The sequence below is a fragment of the Chrysemys picta genome, chromosome 2 (genome assembly GCF_011386835.1).
Source record: "Chrysemys picta bellii isolate R12L10 chromosome 2, ASM1138683v2, whole genome shotgun sequence".
Taxonomy (NCBI): domain Eukaryota; kingdom Metazoa; phylum Chordata; order Testudines; family Emydidae; genus Chrysemys; species Chrysemys picta.
In genome coordinates, this window is record NC_088792.1 from 35,526,702 (window position 1) to 35,542,578 (window position 15,877).

Here is a 15,877-nt window from a genome sequence, read left to right on the forward strand (position 1 = left end):
AGCACAAAACCTGGAGAGCACTCCGTGTGATCGCAGCGAGTCTGGGACCGTGAGGTGGAGGTAGCCAAATACCCCTTTCTCTATGGGCAGGAGGTCAGTAGTTGTTATATATTCATGTCATTGTAGCCCTCATTAATTCAGATCTTTGATGCACTGAACTCTTTCCTAGTATAATTCCAGTTATTGATTCTATAGGCTCCAATTTGTTTTCCTGTTTTTCAAACACTGAAAATGCAAAAGCATATTAATTATAGTCTTACAAGATAAGCTTCATAAGAGGGGAAAGAAGAAAACAGGAAGAGCCCATAAGATACCAAAGATGAGGTCTTAAAATATTTTAAGTTGAATGAGATACCAGATGCTAGTGAAGATCCATGTTCATTAACTTTGACACTGTTTGTGCAGACATAAAATAGAAGAGATTTTTATTTGGGAACTAATAATGAATGCACCTTAAATGACCAAGAGAGAATTACGATGAAGCACAAATGAGAACACGTGTAGAAGGAGACAAATTCATATACAAGTACAAGATAACTTGAAAGTCTTTGAGATGAATATTTTTAGATATAGTTTAAGACAAAAATTGTTAACCAACGGAAAAAAATGACATTTATCTTAAAAGGATTTAGTCTAAAATTAAACAGATAAATGAAGTTTATAGACAACCGCTGTGATTGCTGAGCAAAGTAATTTTAGTTTTGTATGGGGACATTTGAATTTAAACCATTTCAGTAAATGTCAAAGTGGCAGATTGTTGATGGCAAGGCACAGGTGTGCAAGGGTTTGAATGAGGGGCTGCCAAAAGCCTTATCCACATTGCATCCTAGACAGAGCTAGTTGAACATTTTTAATTAAAAAAAACTTTTGTCCAAATTATAAAATTGAAAAATGTTTTTGACCAAACTGAAAACTTTAGGTGAAAAAAATTGTTGTTGAAATTTTCCATATTTTTGATTAAAACCCAGAAATTGAAAACAAAAAATGGTCAATATAGAAAAAATTTCCCTTGAAAAATAATTGGCCTTTTTCTACTAGCTCTAATCCCACCACAGAGGCTGTACCTTCACTCACCAAGTGAAGGCACTAATCTAGGCTAGTACTGTTGCTACCAACCCTAGCCATCCATAGTAGAGTGAGGCACAGGGGTTTGGGCCCAACCTCTCACCTCAACTAGGGGTGCTGTCTCAGTAAAGAGGAGTGCATACTACCCCATCTCAAGTTGTGGTAGAGCTATCCCCACCAGCATGCACTTCTCTGGACCTCCCAGGGGGAATTCTGGGTCAGGCAGAATTCCTCCAGGGACTCCTGTTCCAGCACAACCCTTCCAGGACACCCCCACAATGAGAGATGTGGTTTAAAGTCAGTCTGTCCCATAAACTTCAAGATGTGTTGCCCCTTTTCTTCTGTAGGGCTTTCATCAGATCAGACATGAGATCTGGCTGTCCACTTCCACCTCCAGATGGAGGCAGCCCCATTGACTTTGGCTCTTCTGTCCGTTCAGTGTTCACTTGCCTTTTTGGAGGAAGTGGCACAACTTTCTTTGTCGCAGGTAGTGGCTTATTGGAGACAGAGGCCTGAGGAGGTGGAGGTGGAGGGGGTGGTAGCAGGTCTTCACTGCTGCTGCTATAGGTGGGTGGCGGAGGGGGCACAAAATCTGGAGGATCTTCACAGAAGTCAGGTGGTGGTGGTGGTGGCAAATCCTCTGCCATTTCAGGTGGCGGTGGTGGAAAAGTGACTGGATCTGATGTGAAAACTGCACTTCCGTATTGGGGTTGGGCAGGTAGAAGAGGTGTAGAGCTCGCAGCTGAAGATCGCCTTTGAGGCGGTGGTGGCTTTATTGAGGCACGTTTATTCTGTAATGTCTGCGGCTGGCTGGTTGGCTGCACTGAACGGCAGCCATTGACATCATTTGGTTTCTTATCCTTTAATAAATAAAATAGAGTCGTGGTGATAGGTATTATAGTAAGAACATTTATGAACTAATGTTGCGAAGTGACATCATTTGAATTGGCATGGAAATGCACAAGCTGATTTCAGTATTTCTCACTGTCACAGAATTAACTCCTTGTTTCAATAGATCACAGAACTCAAATGATCTAACTAGGACTCCCCATCCTAGAAATCACAGTGGGTAGGTAGTGGCTGACCTTCAAATGAAGCCTTATACTATGGCCTCATGTGTGGGGTCCTCACTCTCCACTTTAATGCTTGTGCACAGATGTGCTTGGTACCTGAAGTGCATTATCTCCCTTCAGGTGCCAGTATTCCAGTGGAGATTGACAGAGGTCAGCAACAAGGATGATTTATTTCATAGTGATGCAGGAGGAGTCATGGGTGTGTAGTGCTGATAGGAGAAAAATGTGGCATGGAAACTGCAAAGTGGGTTGGTGTCCTTTGGGCCAAATGGTCAGCACAAAGGATATTTTGGTTTCCTTTCCCACAGCTGCCCATGAAGCTTTGAAAGCTGCATTCTCACTGCAAAATACCTGTTTAGACTATTAATATAGCCCCTTTGAGCACTGTCTAGCACAATGAATGGGGTTACAATGGCACAGTGGTTGCAGTTAGTAAAGCCTGTAAAGGAGCTTCCATGATGTTCCAACCAGCTGCCCTTCCCTGAAAATATAAGATTTTTTTTATATCAACAGTGTGTGTTTATCCCCAGAAGTTAAAATGAAGAACAAACTAAATTTGCACAATGGAAACTTGACCCAGAAGTCATCTGTGGTTCAGCAAAATTTTATATTTGTCTGCAGGGTGGGCTTTCCCATATAATATAACTTTCACTGTACTACAGACGTTCTGTAATGCTAGAAGAAGCTTGCAATTCAATTCTCTGTGGCAGAAGGTCATTACACTAAAAAAAAAGTCCAGCTGAAGTTTGAATGAAAATTAAGCACAAAGTCAATCCTAGTAGCTACAAATTAATTAAATTAGTTGTATTAAAGCTCATGGCAGACTCATCCATTCAAATTTGCCATGATTTTATGGCATAAAAAGCCAGTGTGGATTTTTTTTTTGCTTTCTTCCTTTACATTCTATTTTATATTACCTTCTTGAGTCGTTGCTACTATATTTTTGGCTAATGTTAAAATAACGAGGAAGCTACATGTCGCCAACGGATAGTGACATTTAGCCACGGCAACTCTCAACAGGTGGAGCATGGTACCCAGGGATGTATTGTAACTCTGAAATCATAATCCCTCTTGGAGTCCAGGGAGTACACCCCTTGGAATGCTGCGTTGTGCTGCCTTTGGTGTGGTTGGCCAGCTTTGCAAGAAGATGTGGAAGGGCTGTGGGGCAATATGTGCCCTTGGATGCACTCAGGGGTAGCACTCCATGGTCTATATGGGGTGCAAAAAGTGGAAGTCTAATTTTGTCCCTCCTGCATCAAAACTAAGGCTAGGGACAGTCTGCCCCTCTACATTCTTCTGCATTTGTGCCAGTAACATATACCTTTCCTCCACTTTCTCTCATAACAAAAGTGTGGCAAAAAACAACAACCCACAGTCCATTAAGCTCTAGTCACACTCAGCCACAAATGTACCAGTCATGCAAGGGCTTTGATCACTCTTTTTTAAGGGAAAAAGGCAAAGCATACATCAGCCATGTTAAGAAAAATAAAATATAGGTTAGCAGTTCATTAGGGCTGTGTTTGCTTTGGCAGAATATTAGGTGAACTTTCATTCAAAATGTGATTGCTAGGTCACATGCTAAGGATCAGTAAACCCCCCTGGGCAAAATCTGAACATACTCTCTCCATATTTTTAGGTGACAGCTGCTAGCTGTTAACATTTACAAGTGCCCTACCTAAGCAGAAAGTGCTTTTACATCTATTCTTGTAAATCTATAGAATTGTTTCCTAGGATTTGCTAACTTGAGACCATGGGCGGAGACATTGTGTAACCTTTTAACCATTGGCTATTGTGCTATCTTGTCTTGCTGCAAAACCTATCCCGGGGTGTGGAACTGCCTACCCCGTCACTTTCCCCCGCCCATGGAAAATCTATATATTTCATTGTAATCAATTAATTGACAGTGTCTCTGAGCCTAATAAGCCAGGTGACACTCCTCCAGCGCTGTGTGTAATAAACCCCTATGCTTTGACCTCTACACGGTGTGGATTTATGTCCTTCAGTGTGAAGTTCAAGACTTGAGTTTGGTTCTTTGGTCCCAGGCTGGTAGAAACTGTGAGCATAGCACGTTCAGCCCTTTTAGTAGGAGAGCCTAACAACCCCTGTGGTCAGTTAAAGAATGTTTTTTTTTAAAATGGGGATAGTGATACTGACCTCCTTCATAAAGCACTTTGAGATCCAATGATTTAAAGTGCTGTCTAAGAGCTTAGTATTTGTAATGGCCTGTGTACCCCATCCTGGCTCTGAAAGAGTTAACTGAAACAGGAGAAGGAGTCAGCCATCCACCTCCCCAAATGGCAAAACCAACACACTACCCCTTAATGCTCTAGTACTTTGAAGGGACAGAGAGTGGGTGAGGCAAAATTTAGCTGTAGTGCCCCAAGAGAAACCTCTGGTTTGTACCTTTGTCATCTCAGTGTGTTTCTGGGCCTCCAAGCTGGCAGGTGGTATGCTCTGGAGAATCTGTCCATTTGCTTGAACAGTACCTGTTATGTCTCAAAAAGAGGAAGGAGAACACAGGTATATTGAATGTGCAGAATTAACCAGAACTCAAGCAATGAAAAATAAGAAGTAAGAAATCTGTTCATTTTCCAACAGGGTACAAAAAGTAGAATTCTCAGACAGTAATTGAACTGTCATGGATTTTACTGCATCAAAAAGGACCATGCAGAGTTACAACATTGCCTTTTGCTTGTTTTCCACTTTTTTATTCAGTTCTGATTGACTTGCTATGAAAAACAAACAAGTGAAACCATATAGTCAAATCAATGACCATACAAATTTTACCTTTAAGTTCAACTGGCAATCCTAAAGGAAACCGTATTGCAAAGATTATCAGAGTGGAATTATCAGTGTCTCAAAAGGTGATGGAGGCATGAGGGTCTCTGGATTTGACTGGTGGAAAGGGGGGATGGGGAGTTAGGATGGCATAGAACTAGGGAAGAAGTTGTGTCTTTGGGCTTCAGGTTAAGCCAGGGTGGCAAGTGGGTAGAGTTAAGGATGATATTTTCTGACCTTTCATTGGTTAAATTCTTAATTACAGTGTAACATTTTGCTAATGCTTTTAGTACTGTTTAGTCTGAGAATTTAACTGGACAACAATACATTTTTTCCTGGATTTTTTTTAATGGAGTCTGCTTAAGTTTAGAGACAAAAGTATAATCATTCTATATGGATAAGGCTGTCAGATTTGAGGTCGTAGGATATTATGGATGGGGTCATCCCTTTTCATTAGTTGTCATTAGCTGTTAATTAATCACAGTTAATTAAAAAAATGTAATCGCAATTAATTTTTTTAATTGCGATTGATTGCACTTATAACCATAGAATACCAATTGAAATTTATTAAATAGTTTTGGATGTTTTTCTACATTTTCAATATTGATTTCAATTACAACACAGAATACAAAGTGCATGGAATACAGTGTACATTGCTCACTTTATATTATTACTTTTGATTACAAATATATGCACTGTAAAAATGATAAACAAAAATAGTATTTTTCAATTCACCTCATAAAAGTACTGAAGTGCAATTTCTTTATTGTGAAAGTGTAACTTACAAATGCAGATTTTTTTTGGTTACATAATTGCACTCAAAAACAAAACTGTAAAACTTTAGTGCCTACAAGTCCACTCAGTCCTACTTCTTATTCTGCCAATTGCTAAGACAAACAAGTTTGTTTACATTGACGGGAGATACTGCTGCCTGCTTCTTATTTACAAAGTCACCTGAAAGTGAGAACAGGCATTCACATGGCACTTTTGTAGCCGGCGTTGCAAGGTATTTACATGCCAGATATGCTAAACATTCGTATGACCCTTCCATGCTGCGGTCACCATTCCAGAGGACATGCTTCCATGCTGATGATGCTTGTTAAAAAATTAATGCATTAATTAAATTTGTGACTGAACTCCCTTAGGGGAGAACTGTAAGTCTCCTGCTCTGTTTTACCTGCATTCTGCCATATATTTCAAGTTCTAGCAGTCTCGGATGATGACCCAGCACATGTTCGTTTTAAGAACACTTTCACAGCAGATTTGACAAAACGCAAAGAAGGTACCAATGTGAGATTTCTAAAAATAGCTACAGCACTTGACCCAAGGTTTAAGAATCTGAAGTGCCGTCCAAAATCTGAGAGGGACGAGGTGTGGAGAATGCTTTTAGAAAAGCAACACTTTGATGTGGAAACTACAGAATCCAAACCACCAAAAAAGAAAATCAACCTTCTGCTTGTGGCATCTGACTCAGGTGATGAAAATGAACATGTGTCAGTCCGCACTGCTTTGGATTGTTATCAAGCAGAACCCATCATCAGCATGGAAGCATGTCCTCTGGAATGGTCGTTGAAGCATGAAGGGACATATGAATCTTTAGAGCATCTGGCACGTAAATATCTTGCAACGCCAGCTACAACAGTGCCATGCGAACGCCTGTTCTCATTTTCAGGTGACATTGTAAACAAGAAGCAGGCAGCATTATCTCCTGCAAATTGTAACCAACCTTGTTTGTCTGAGTGATTGGCTGACCAAGAAGTAGGACTGAGTGGACTTCTAGGCGCTAAAGTTTTACATTGTTTCATTTTTGAATGCAGTTTTTGTACATAATTCTACATTTGTAAGTTCAATTTTCATGATAAAGAAATTGCACTACAGTACTTATGAGGTGAATTGAAAAATACAATTTTGTTTTTTACAGTGCAAATATTTGTAATTAAAAATAAATATAAAGTGAGCACTGTAGACTTTGTATTCTGCATTGTAATTGAAATTAATATATTTGAAAATGTAGTAAACATCCAAAAATATTTAAAATGGTATTTCTATTGTTGTTTAACACCACGATTAATCACGCAATACATTTTTTAATCGCTTGACAACCCTACTTTTCATTATTAACTTAGTTCACAGCTCTGAATCTTTGTATTTTCTCTAGTAGGGAGTTATGGGAGGCTTGTGAAACCGAATATGCTGCAGAGTAGTAGTAAATGCTTGCTAGCTGGCTAAACTAAAACCCTGGAAGAGTTTTGCATGCTGTCAGTGTTGTGTAAGGGACTGTGTATAAATGTCAGTGTTGCCAAACCGAATGATGACAAAATAGAGCTTGTGGTTACTAGAAAACAAACTATATAGTCTAGTATGGATTAAATGAACTCTCCAGTTTAGTCTGGGGCCTTTGGAAACTGCAACATGTGAAAGAAGTAGACATACCTCCTTGATATCTGATGCATAAATTTCTGAACCTCAATAGATAGTCTAGTTTTCTTAGTGTAATTTACTATGCTGAAACCCAATGAAGATGGAAGAAAGGCCTTTCAGAGTTATAGCATCTTTATGGATTATATTTTCAGTTGAAGAAATAAGATATGATCTACAATTTCCATATCCTGTGCTTACATCGCATGAAACGTCAGTCACTGCTACTGCATGGTTACAAAACAAAGTATGATAGCTTGAGTGTCACAGGTACTCCTATCCAAGGTGATAGTCCCTTCTGGCCTTAGAGTTTATCATGATCATCTAGTCTGATCTCCTGCATATTGCAGGCCACAGAACCTCAGCCACTCACTCCTGTAATAGACCCCTAACCTCTGGCTGAGTTACTGAAGTCCTCAAATCATGATTTAAAGTCTTCAAGTTACAGAGAATTCACCATTTACACTAGTTTAAACCTGCAAGTGACCCATGCCCGACTCTGCAGAGGAAGGCAAAAAAATCCCAGGGTCTCTGTCAGTCTGACCTAGGGGAAAATTCCTTCCCACCCCCAAATATGGGAATAAGTTAGACCCTGAGCATGGAGGCAATACCCACCAGCCAGACACCTGGGAAAGAATTCTCTGTAGTAACTCAGAGCCCTCCCCATCTAGTGTCCCATCTCCAGCAGTTGGAGATATTTGCTGCTAGCAGTCACACACTGGCTATTTGCCATTGTAGGCAATCTCATCATATTATCCCCTCTATAAATGTATCAAGCTTAGTCTTGAAGCCAGTTAGATTTTTTTTTACCCCTCACTGCTTCCCTTGGAAGGCTGTTCCAGAACTTCACTCCTCTGATGGTTAGAAACCTTTGTCTAATTTCAAGCCTAAACTTGTTGATAGCCAGTTTCTATCCACTTGATAGGTTTGGAAAAGAAATAGAATATGTTGCTGAGGCCACATTTACATTAAAATACTACAGCAGACTCTCTAACAATGTAAGGCACAGAAAACTGACTGGAAAATAAGGATGTGCTTCTCAGAGGTGCTCCCATTGAAGTTAAATGTAGTTGTGGATTTGCAGGCCCTAAAACTTCTAGAATGTCTACATGACTGTGGTTCTCAACCAGGGGTCCAGGGCCCCCTGGGGGGGCCAAAAGCAGGTTTCAGGGGGTCTGCCAAGCAGGGCCAGTATTAGTCTAGCTGGGGCCCAGGGCAGAAAGCCAAAGTCCTGCTATGCGGGGCTGAAGCCGAAGCCTGAGCAGCTTAGCTTCACGGGGACCCCTGTGGTGTGGGGCCCCATGCAGCTGCCCTGCTTGCTACCCTCTAACACCGGCCCTGGCTTTTTTATGTAGAAAAACTGTTGTGGCAAAGGTGGGCCGTGAACTTTTTATAGCATGTTGGTGGGGGGGCCTCAGAAAGAAAAAGGTTGAGAACCCCTGCTCTATGATACTTATTTCTGCATCAGAAAGCACTGAACTGTGATTTCCTTCCTAACTGAAACCATGTAACTAGCTGGCCATAATTTATCTAACAGCCAATTTAAGACCTAGTCCACCAAAGCAGTTAAATGTGTGTCACTTTAGCCACAGGACTAGTCAGTGAGACTAATTGTGTTCAAGTGCTTCTTGGATCAGGGTTTTAATGAGTATTGAATATCCTGCAATACATGTCTGAGCACAGATGTTTTTAGTTCTGGCGTTTGCAAATAAATTTGCTGCACTTGTCCATTTAGCAAATAGGTGCTATGAATATGATGTGCAAAGTTCCAAGTATTAACAGTAAATGACTTGATTAGAAGATTTACAGATCACACAACTTTAACAAACAGAGAAGCAAGACCAAACTCTGCTGTGCCATTAACTTCACTAAGGCTCCACATGATGCAAGTCAGAGTAGAACTTGGCCTGTGGTATTTTTATGTATGCTTTTTATGTGCTTGTTATGTATTCATTGAAATAAATCTACTTAATTCCAAGTGCCATGCTGATTATGGGCACTATATTCAATATTGGTTAGAAATTCAACAAGGAACTTCCATAAGCTGATACAATCAGTCATGTGGGCCACTAGGCACAAGTCAGTGGGTGCAACACTCTGCAGAGAGATTGGTGGACCAGCTGGGATCCATAATCCAGCTGCTTAGCTGGGGCCACATTTTTCCTACTCGGTGTGCGAAGTCTTTCTGTGAATGGCCCTGAAGAACAATTCACAAACAGTGGGAGCTTTTGGGTCAGTCTGGTCAAAAATGTTCTAATCTCCAGTCCTGCTGAAGCTAGAAGGGGAAAGCGTGGATAGATGTGGGGCACTGTATCCCGGCCCTCTCCACACAGTGGACCTATCTGGCAAAGTGATATAATCAGGAAGTCAGGGAATAGCTAAATGGAAACCTGCTGCCAATGCCTCCTGGCATTAATGGCTCTGTCTCTATTTTCCAAATGGCACAACACTTGAGGGCACCATTTGGCACTTGATCCCCAACCCGCTATACACAAGGACAGCCACCCAAAGCATGCTCCATTACATCAGTGAAAATCCAGAGTAATTCCATGCTGCCTTCACTCTCTAATTTTGTTTTATAGTCTTTCCAATGTTCAAACAAAATTATCAACAGTTTTTTAAATTGGCAAATTTTTGTCCAAAATAGAATACAAAATGTCCTGTATAGCAACAGGCCTCTTGCACAGTTACATCTAGGGAACAGCGGCAGCCTTGGTCTTTTGAACACCCTCATGTGCTGGCAAAATTATACACTGTGTTTTCAACCATCTGAAGATTAATGTAGCAAGACAGAGATGAAAACAACATATTGCATAAGATTACTTTGGCACAAAGGACCCTTAAAAAAACCCACAGACTCTACAGTTTGGGTGTTTACAGATACCACAAATGTTGGCCACAATGTTCCAATCACCATACATTGCTACAAATGAGATGTGAGAACAGGAAGCTCCACCTGCCATCTGAGCAATGCTTCAGCTGTTGTTGAGGCTGATTAAACAAAACTCCCTCCCGTGTTAGTGCAGGATTGTAGATTGCTGCTATTAATTCCAACCAATATTGTGAATGGCAATTTGAAAAAATACTCAGCCCCATTTTAGAATGTCAGCCAGCAGCTGCTCATTGTTAGACATTCCAGATGATAAAAAGGAAGGGGGGGGGGGGCTAAATTCTGGCCACATCTAATTTGCTGTATTTTATGTTTGGCTAGTGTGATAGATGCTAGCAGAGTGTATGTATGGTCCCAATAACCTGCCTGCACTAGAATGCTAATAACCCTCAATAGATAAGTCTACAGTGATATCAGTTAATAAGATCTTTCAACAGGTACATAGCCATTTAATATGAGCCATTCTTTCAGATAAATAGGCAGTGGAAGTGTTGGCTTTTCCTGCTTCTATTCTATATTTGAACATGTTATCATATATGAAATTAATCTGTATCACCACTGTAGGTCATTTATATTTTGATTGCGTTCCATTGTGTGTCTGTTTGTGTATATAATTTGCACACACACATCCATATAAATATAAAAAAACCCTCCCATGATTTAAAATCCCTGAGTACCCCCAGCTCCCACTGAAGTCATAATTTAAAATTATCAAAGCTTCTCCCCCTCACACATACCCAGGTTCCATGTATAGTCTAGAACTGTGGTTTTCAAACTTTTTTTCTGGTGACCCAGTTGAAGAAAATTGTTGATGCCCACGACCCAGTGGAGCTGGGGATGAGTGGTTTGGGGTGTGGGAGGGGCTCAGGGCTGGGGCAGAGGGTTGGGGCACAGGGGTGAGGGCTGTGGGGTGGGGCCAGGAATGAGGGGTTCAGGGTGTGGGAGGGGGGTGCAGGCTCTGGAGTGGGGCTGGGGATGAGGAGTTTGGGGTACAGGAAGGGTTTAGGGCTGGGGCAGGGGGTTGCGTGCGGAAGGGGGTCAGGGCCCTGGCCTGGGGGTGCAGGCTCAGGTGGGGCCAGGGATGAGGGGTTTGGGGTGCAGAAAGGGGCTCCAGGTTTGGGGGGGGCTCAGGGCTGGGGATTGGGGCCCGGGGTTGGGGCGTGGGCATACCTTGGGCGTCTCCCAGTCAGTGGTGCAGTGGGGGTACTAAGGCAGGCTTCCTGCCTGCCCTGGCACCGCGAACTGTGCTGTGCCCCGGAAGTGGCCAGCAGCAGGTCTTGCTCCTAGGTGGAGGTGCGCAAGTGGTTCCATGAGGCTCTTGCCTGCAGGCACCGCCCTCATCCCCCCGCTCCCATTGGCTGGTTCCTGGCCAATGGGAGTGCGGAGCCAGTGCTCGGGGTGGGGGCAGCACGTGGAACCTTGTGGCCCCTCCGCCTAGGAGCCAGATCTGCTGCTGGTTGTTTCGGTGGCGCAGCACGGTGTCAGAACAGGTAAGAACTAGCCTGCCTTAGCCGGGCAGCATTGCTGATGGGACTTTTAACGGCCCAGGTGGTGGAGCTGACCAAAGCCACCGCGATCCTGTGCCTTACATTCCGCAACCCAGTACTGGCTCACAACCCGCAGTTTGAAAACCACTGCTCTAGAAGACAGCTATCCTGCTATGAGAGACACGCAGTGTTTTGTGTGATCACCTATTATGACCTATAGAATCATAGAATATCAGGGTTGGAAGGGACCACAGGAGGTCATCTAGTCCAACCCCTTGCTCAAAGCAGGACCAATCCCCAACTAAATCATCCCAGCCAGGGCTTTGTCAAGCCGGGCCTTAAAAAACTCCAAGGAAGGAGACTCCACCACCTCCCTAGGTAACGCATTCCAGTGCTTCACCACCCTCCTAGTGAAATAGTGTTTCCTAATATCCAACCTGGACCTCCCCCACTGCAACTTGAGACCATTGCTCCTTGTTCTGTCATCTGCCACCACTGAGAACAGCCAAGCTCCATCCTCTTTGGAACACCCTTTCAGGTAGTTGAAGGCTGCTATCAAATCCCCCCTCATTCTTCTCTTCTGGAGACTAAACAATCCCAGTTCCCTCAGCCTCTCCTCATAAGTCATGTGCTCCAGACCCCTAATCATTTTCGTTGCCCTCCGCTGGACTCTTTCCAATTTTTCCACATCCTTCTTGTAGAGTGGGGCCCAAAACTGGACACAGTATTCCAGATGAGGCCTCACCAATGTCGAATAAAGGGGAACGATCACGTTCCTCGATCTGCTGGCAATGCCCCTACTTATACAGCCCAAAATGCCGTTAGCCTTCTTGGCAACAAGAGCACACTGTTGACTCATATCCAGCTTCTCGTCCACTGTGACCCCTAGGTCTTTTCTGCAGAACTGCTACCTAGCCATTCGGTCCCTAGTCTGTAGCAGTGCATGGGATTCTTCTGTCCTAAGTGCAGATCTCTGCACTTGTCCTTGTTGAACCTCATCAGGTTTTTTTTTGGCCCAATCCTCTAATTTGTCTAGGTCCCTCTGTATCCGATCCCTACCCTCTAGTGTATCTACCACGCCTCCTAGTTTAGTGTCATCTGCAAACTTGCTGAGAGTGCAGTCCACACTATCCTCCAGATCATTAATAAAGATATTAAATAAAACCGGCCCCAGGACCGACCCTTGGGGCACTCTGCTTGAAACCGGCTGCCAACTAGACATGGAGCCATTGATCACTACCCATTGAGTCTGATGATCTAGCCAGCTTTCTATCCACCTTATAGTCCATTCATCCAGCCCATACTTCTTTAACTTGGCGGCAAGAATACTGTGGGAGACCGTATCAAAAGCTTTGCTAAAGTCAAGGAATAACACATCCACTGCTTTCCCCTCATCCACAGAGCCAGTTATCTCATCATAGAAGGCAATTAGGTTAGTCAGGCACGACTTCCCCTTGGTGAATCCATGCTGACTGTTCCTGATCACTTTCCTCTCCTCTAAGTGTTTCATAATTGATTCCTTGAGGACCTGCTCCATGATTCCTTGAGGACCTATGCCTGGATTCTTGTCAATGGTCAAAACCATAGAGGTGCATATGCTAAAGTAAGCCCTGCTCCTGTTTTGGGATCTGCTAGCATGGATTCCTGCACTTGTGTGGAAACCCACTGAAGTCAGTCATTGTTCTGTTGCCTTCAATGTACTCCCCATCAGAACATCAAATCCGCGTCAACCCGCCACTCCTACACCAGCAGCTGTCCCGCATTTCTGAAATGGAGCAGCTGGCAGGGAGTGCCCCTTGACTTTGGAACTCAGGCCCTTCGCTGGTCCCCAGGAACCTGAACTTTTCCAGGCATGCTGCTCCCACCAAGCATTTGGGACGAGGGGAGGTAAGGCCTGGGGTAGGTATCTGGAGAATTCTGGAATGGGATGATTTTATTTATTTATTTAGTGTTGTGATGGGGGAATGTGGAAGGTGACAATTTTGGTGGGGTGGGGACAGTTTGTTTAATTTGATTTTAACTGGTTTTAAAGGCATTGTGTATCTTATTTATTTCAAAGGGGGCCCAGAACACTTTTCGTAACAAATAAAATATATTTCAAATGTGTGAAGTAAAAACAGTAGTGCAGGTTACTATTATTGTCATACCCTGTTATGCGTCTTCAGCAACCTTCCTCAGGCTGCGCCCCCCACCTTTGGGCTCACCTCTGTCAATGAGATCCCCAGGAGTCAGAGGTGTGACTTGTTCGGTTTTTTGCTTTGGTTTGGGTATTTTGGGGGAAATTAAAAGCACAAAGACGGGGGTGGGGAGTGGGAAGTCCAGGAGGGAGAGTGGTTGGGTGCTGCCACTAAGGGGTGGCAGGTCCACGTATGTGTGAGTTGCAGAGTGAGACACCCCACACATACACACACACACCCTGCAGCAGTAGCACTTGGCCCATGGAGACCGCTAGCTCAATTCTCCCCACTAGAGGCATTGCGATCTGGCCCCTGGTACACAGGGGCCCTGCCTCTTTGACAGCAGGGCAGCCAGGCCAAATCTGAGTGGCATTGTGACCTCGTCCTTAGTGCATGGGATCACAATGCCCAGCATGGGAAGCTGAGCCCAGCCAGCCCCCCAGGACAGGAGCTACTGCAACTGGAACATATCCTGGCTTTCTTGCATTTTCTCTCCAAATCCCCCCACACACACACTTTTAATGTCTTGTGACCCTTTGTACCCTTTCATGATCCCCTAAGCCCCCCACAATTTGGGAAACGCTGCTCTACAGTGATAAATGGGCAACAGAAAAGCAACAGATCTACTGTATGTAAAGTTAGAAATTACCTCCACGCTGTCCCCTTGTGACTGTGCTGTATGAAGATGAGTTTGCTAAAGACTCTGGGGCCTAGTGAAGGGGAACCCTTACATGGAAGCCACCAAAAAAGCATTCTATTAAATGTGCCAAGAATGCATAGAATATTAGGGTTGGAAGGGACCTCAGGAGGTCATCTAGTCCAATCCCCTGCTCAAAGCAGGACCTATCACCAGAAAGATTTTTACCCTAGATCCCTAAGTGGCCCCCTCAAGGATTGAACTCACAACCCTGGCTTTAGCAGGCCAATGCTCAAACCACTGAGCTATCCCTTGCCCCATGTTAACACTATTCTGCTCTGGGTGACTTATGTTCAAAGATGTGAACTTATTTCCTGTAGCAGTATCCCATAGCTATGGGTTACAATTGTGGGCCAGAACATAAAAAGTCTTATTACTAAACTCATGGGACGGAAAATCCTCAGCATTCTTGCCTAAGGTTTAATCATATCAAACAGTGTAGATACCTGTCAAGGATGATCCTGCAGTGACAGCTGGTTTCACAGTCGCCAGGTTTGCCCATCCAGAGGCCAAACTGGCCCTCTGTACTGCACGTTTGTAGTTATCATACAGTGTCTTGCCATACTGGGGAAATAAAGCGCACCTTTAATCCTGGAGCAGAGTCAACACAGCTGTCTGCATGTCCAAACACACATTTGCTGTGAGCTGCATTTTTTTGAACCCTTTCCCAAATTTTGTTAGAAAGCAGCTATTTCTACAAATATGAGCCTGTATCTGTACTGGGACATGCCAGGGAGAATCCCTACACCTGTATAGAGTCGATTGATTTCAATGGGATTCTGCCCTAGGATCCACTCAATGCAAGTAAGTGCTTAAAATAATACTACAGCACTGTATGCTTCAAAGCACTTTGTAAAGGGGCAGAGGGGAAGCCTGGGGGATGTCTATTTGGTGTCATCCCACAGCAAGAAACAGTGGCAGATACCGAAGCTAGAATCAAGCCACTTATTATACACTGACTGCATGCAGTGAGCCTCAATGACAGCCAGTTAGTTGAGGGAGTGGGAGGGGGAGAAAATTGTCTTCATTCTCACCTTGGCAATTCTGATTCCTGTTACCCACTGCTGTAGAGTCCACTGGTCATCACAGCATAAATACTTGATATATTGTGACTCCTTTTGAATCTGGGGATGCTGGAATGAATAATTCTTGCAGTTAGAAACCTACATATATCAGGCAAAATGTAAAAAAGTCAACGCCCATATGATGATTGCAATGGGAACACTGACTTTCTAGAGATGGTAACATGAAGATGACAATTATCAGTGTGTAAAAAATGAAATCACAAACTT

At 43.4% G+C, this 15,877-nt stretch overlaps 1 protein-coding gene across 8 annotated transcripts in view; it reads right to left on the reverse strand.

The window, feature by feature from the left end:
- Positions 1 to 396: 396 nt before the first annotated feature.
- Positions 397 to 15,877, reverse strand: part of APBB1IP (amyloid beta precursor protein binding family B member 1 interacting protein) — a 109,220-nt gene continuing 93,739 nt past the window's right edge. For 5 of the 8 annotated variants that reach the window (XM_065582954.1, XM_065582958.1, XM_065582955.1 and 2 more), the window contains 4 exons: positions 15,620 to 15,718; positions 15,032 to 15,149; positions 4,542 to 4,633; positions 397 to 1,925 (listed from right to left, as the gene is read on the reverse strand). In XM_065582954.1, the coding sequence (XP_065439026.1) occupies positions 1,383 to 1,925; positions 4,542 to 4,633; positions 15,032 to 15,149; positions 15,620 to 15,718 (852 nt within the window). In that variant the 3' untranslated portion in view covers positions 397 to 1,382. The remainder of the gene's footprint in view (positions 1,926 to 4,541; positions 4,634 to 15,031; positions 15,150 to 15,619; positions 15,719 to 15,877) is intronic. The other 3 variants (XM_065582959.1, XM_065582957.1, XM_065582953.1) reach the window with 1 other exon arrangement.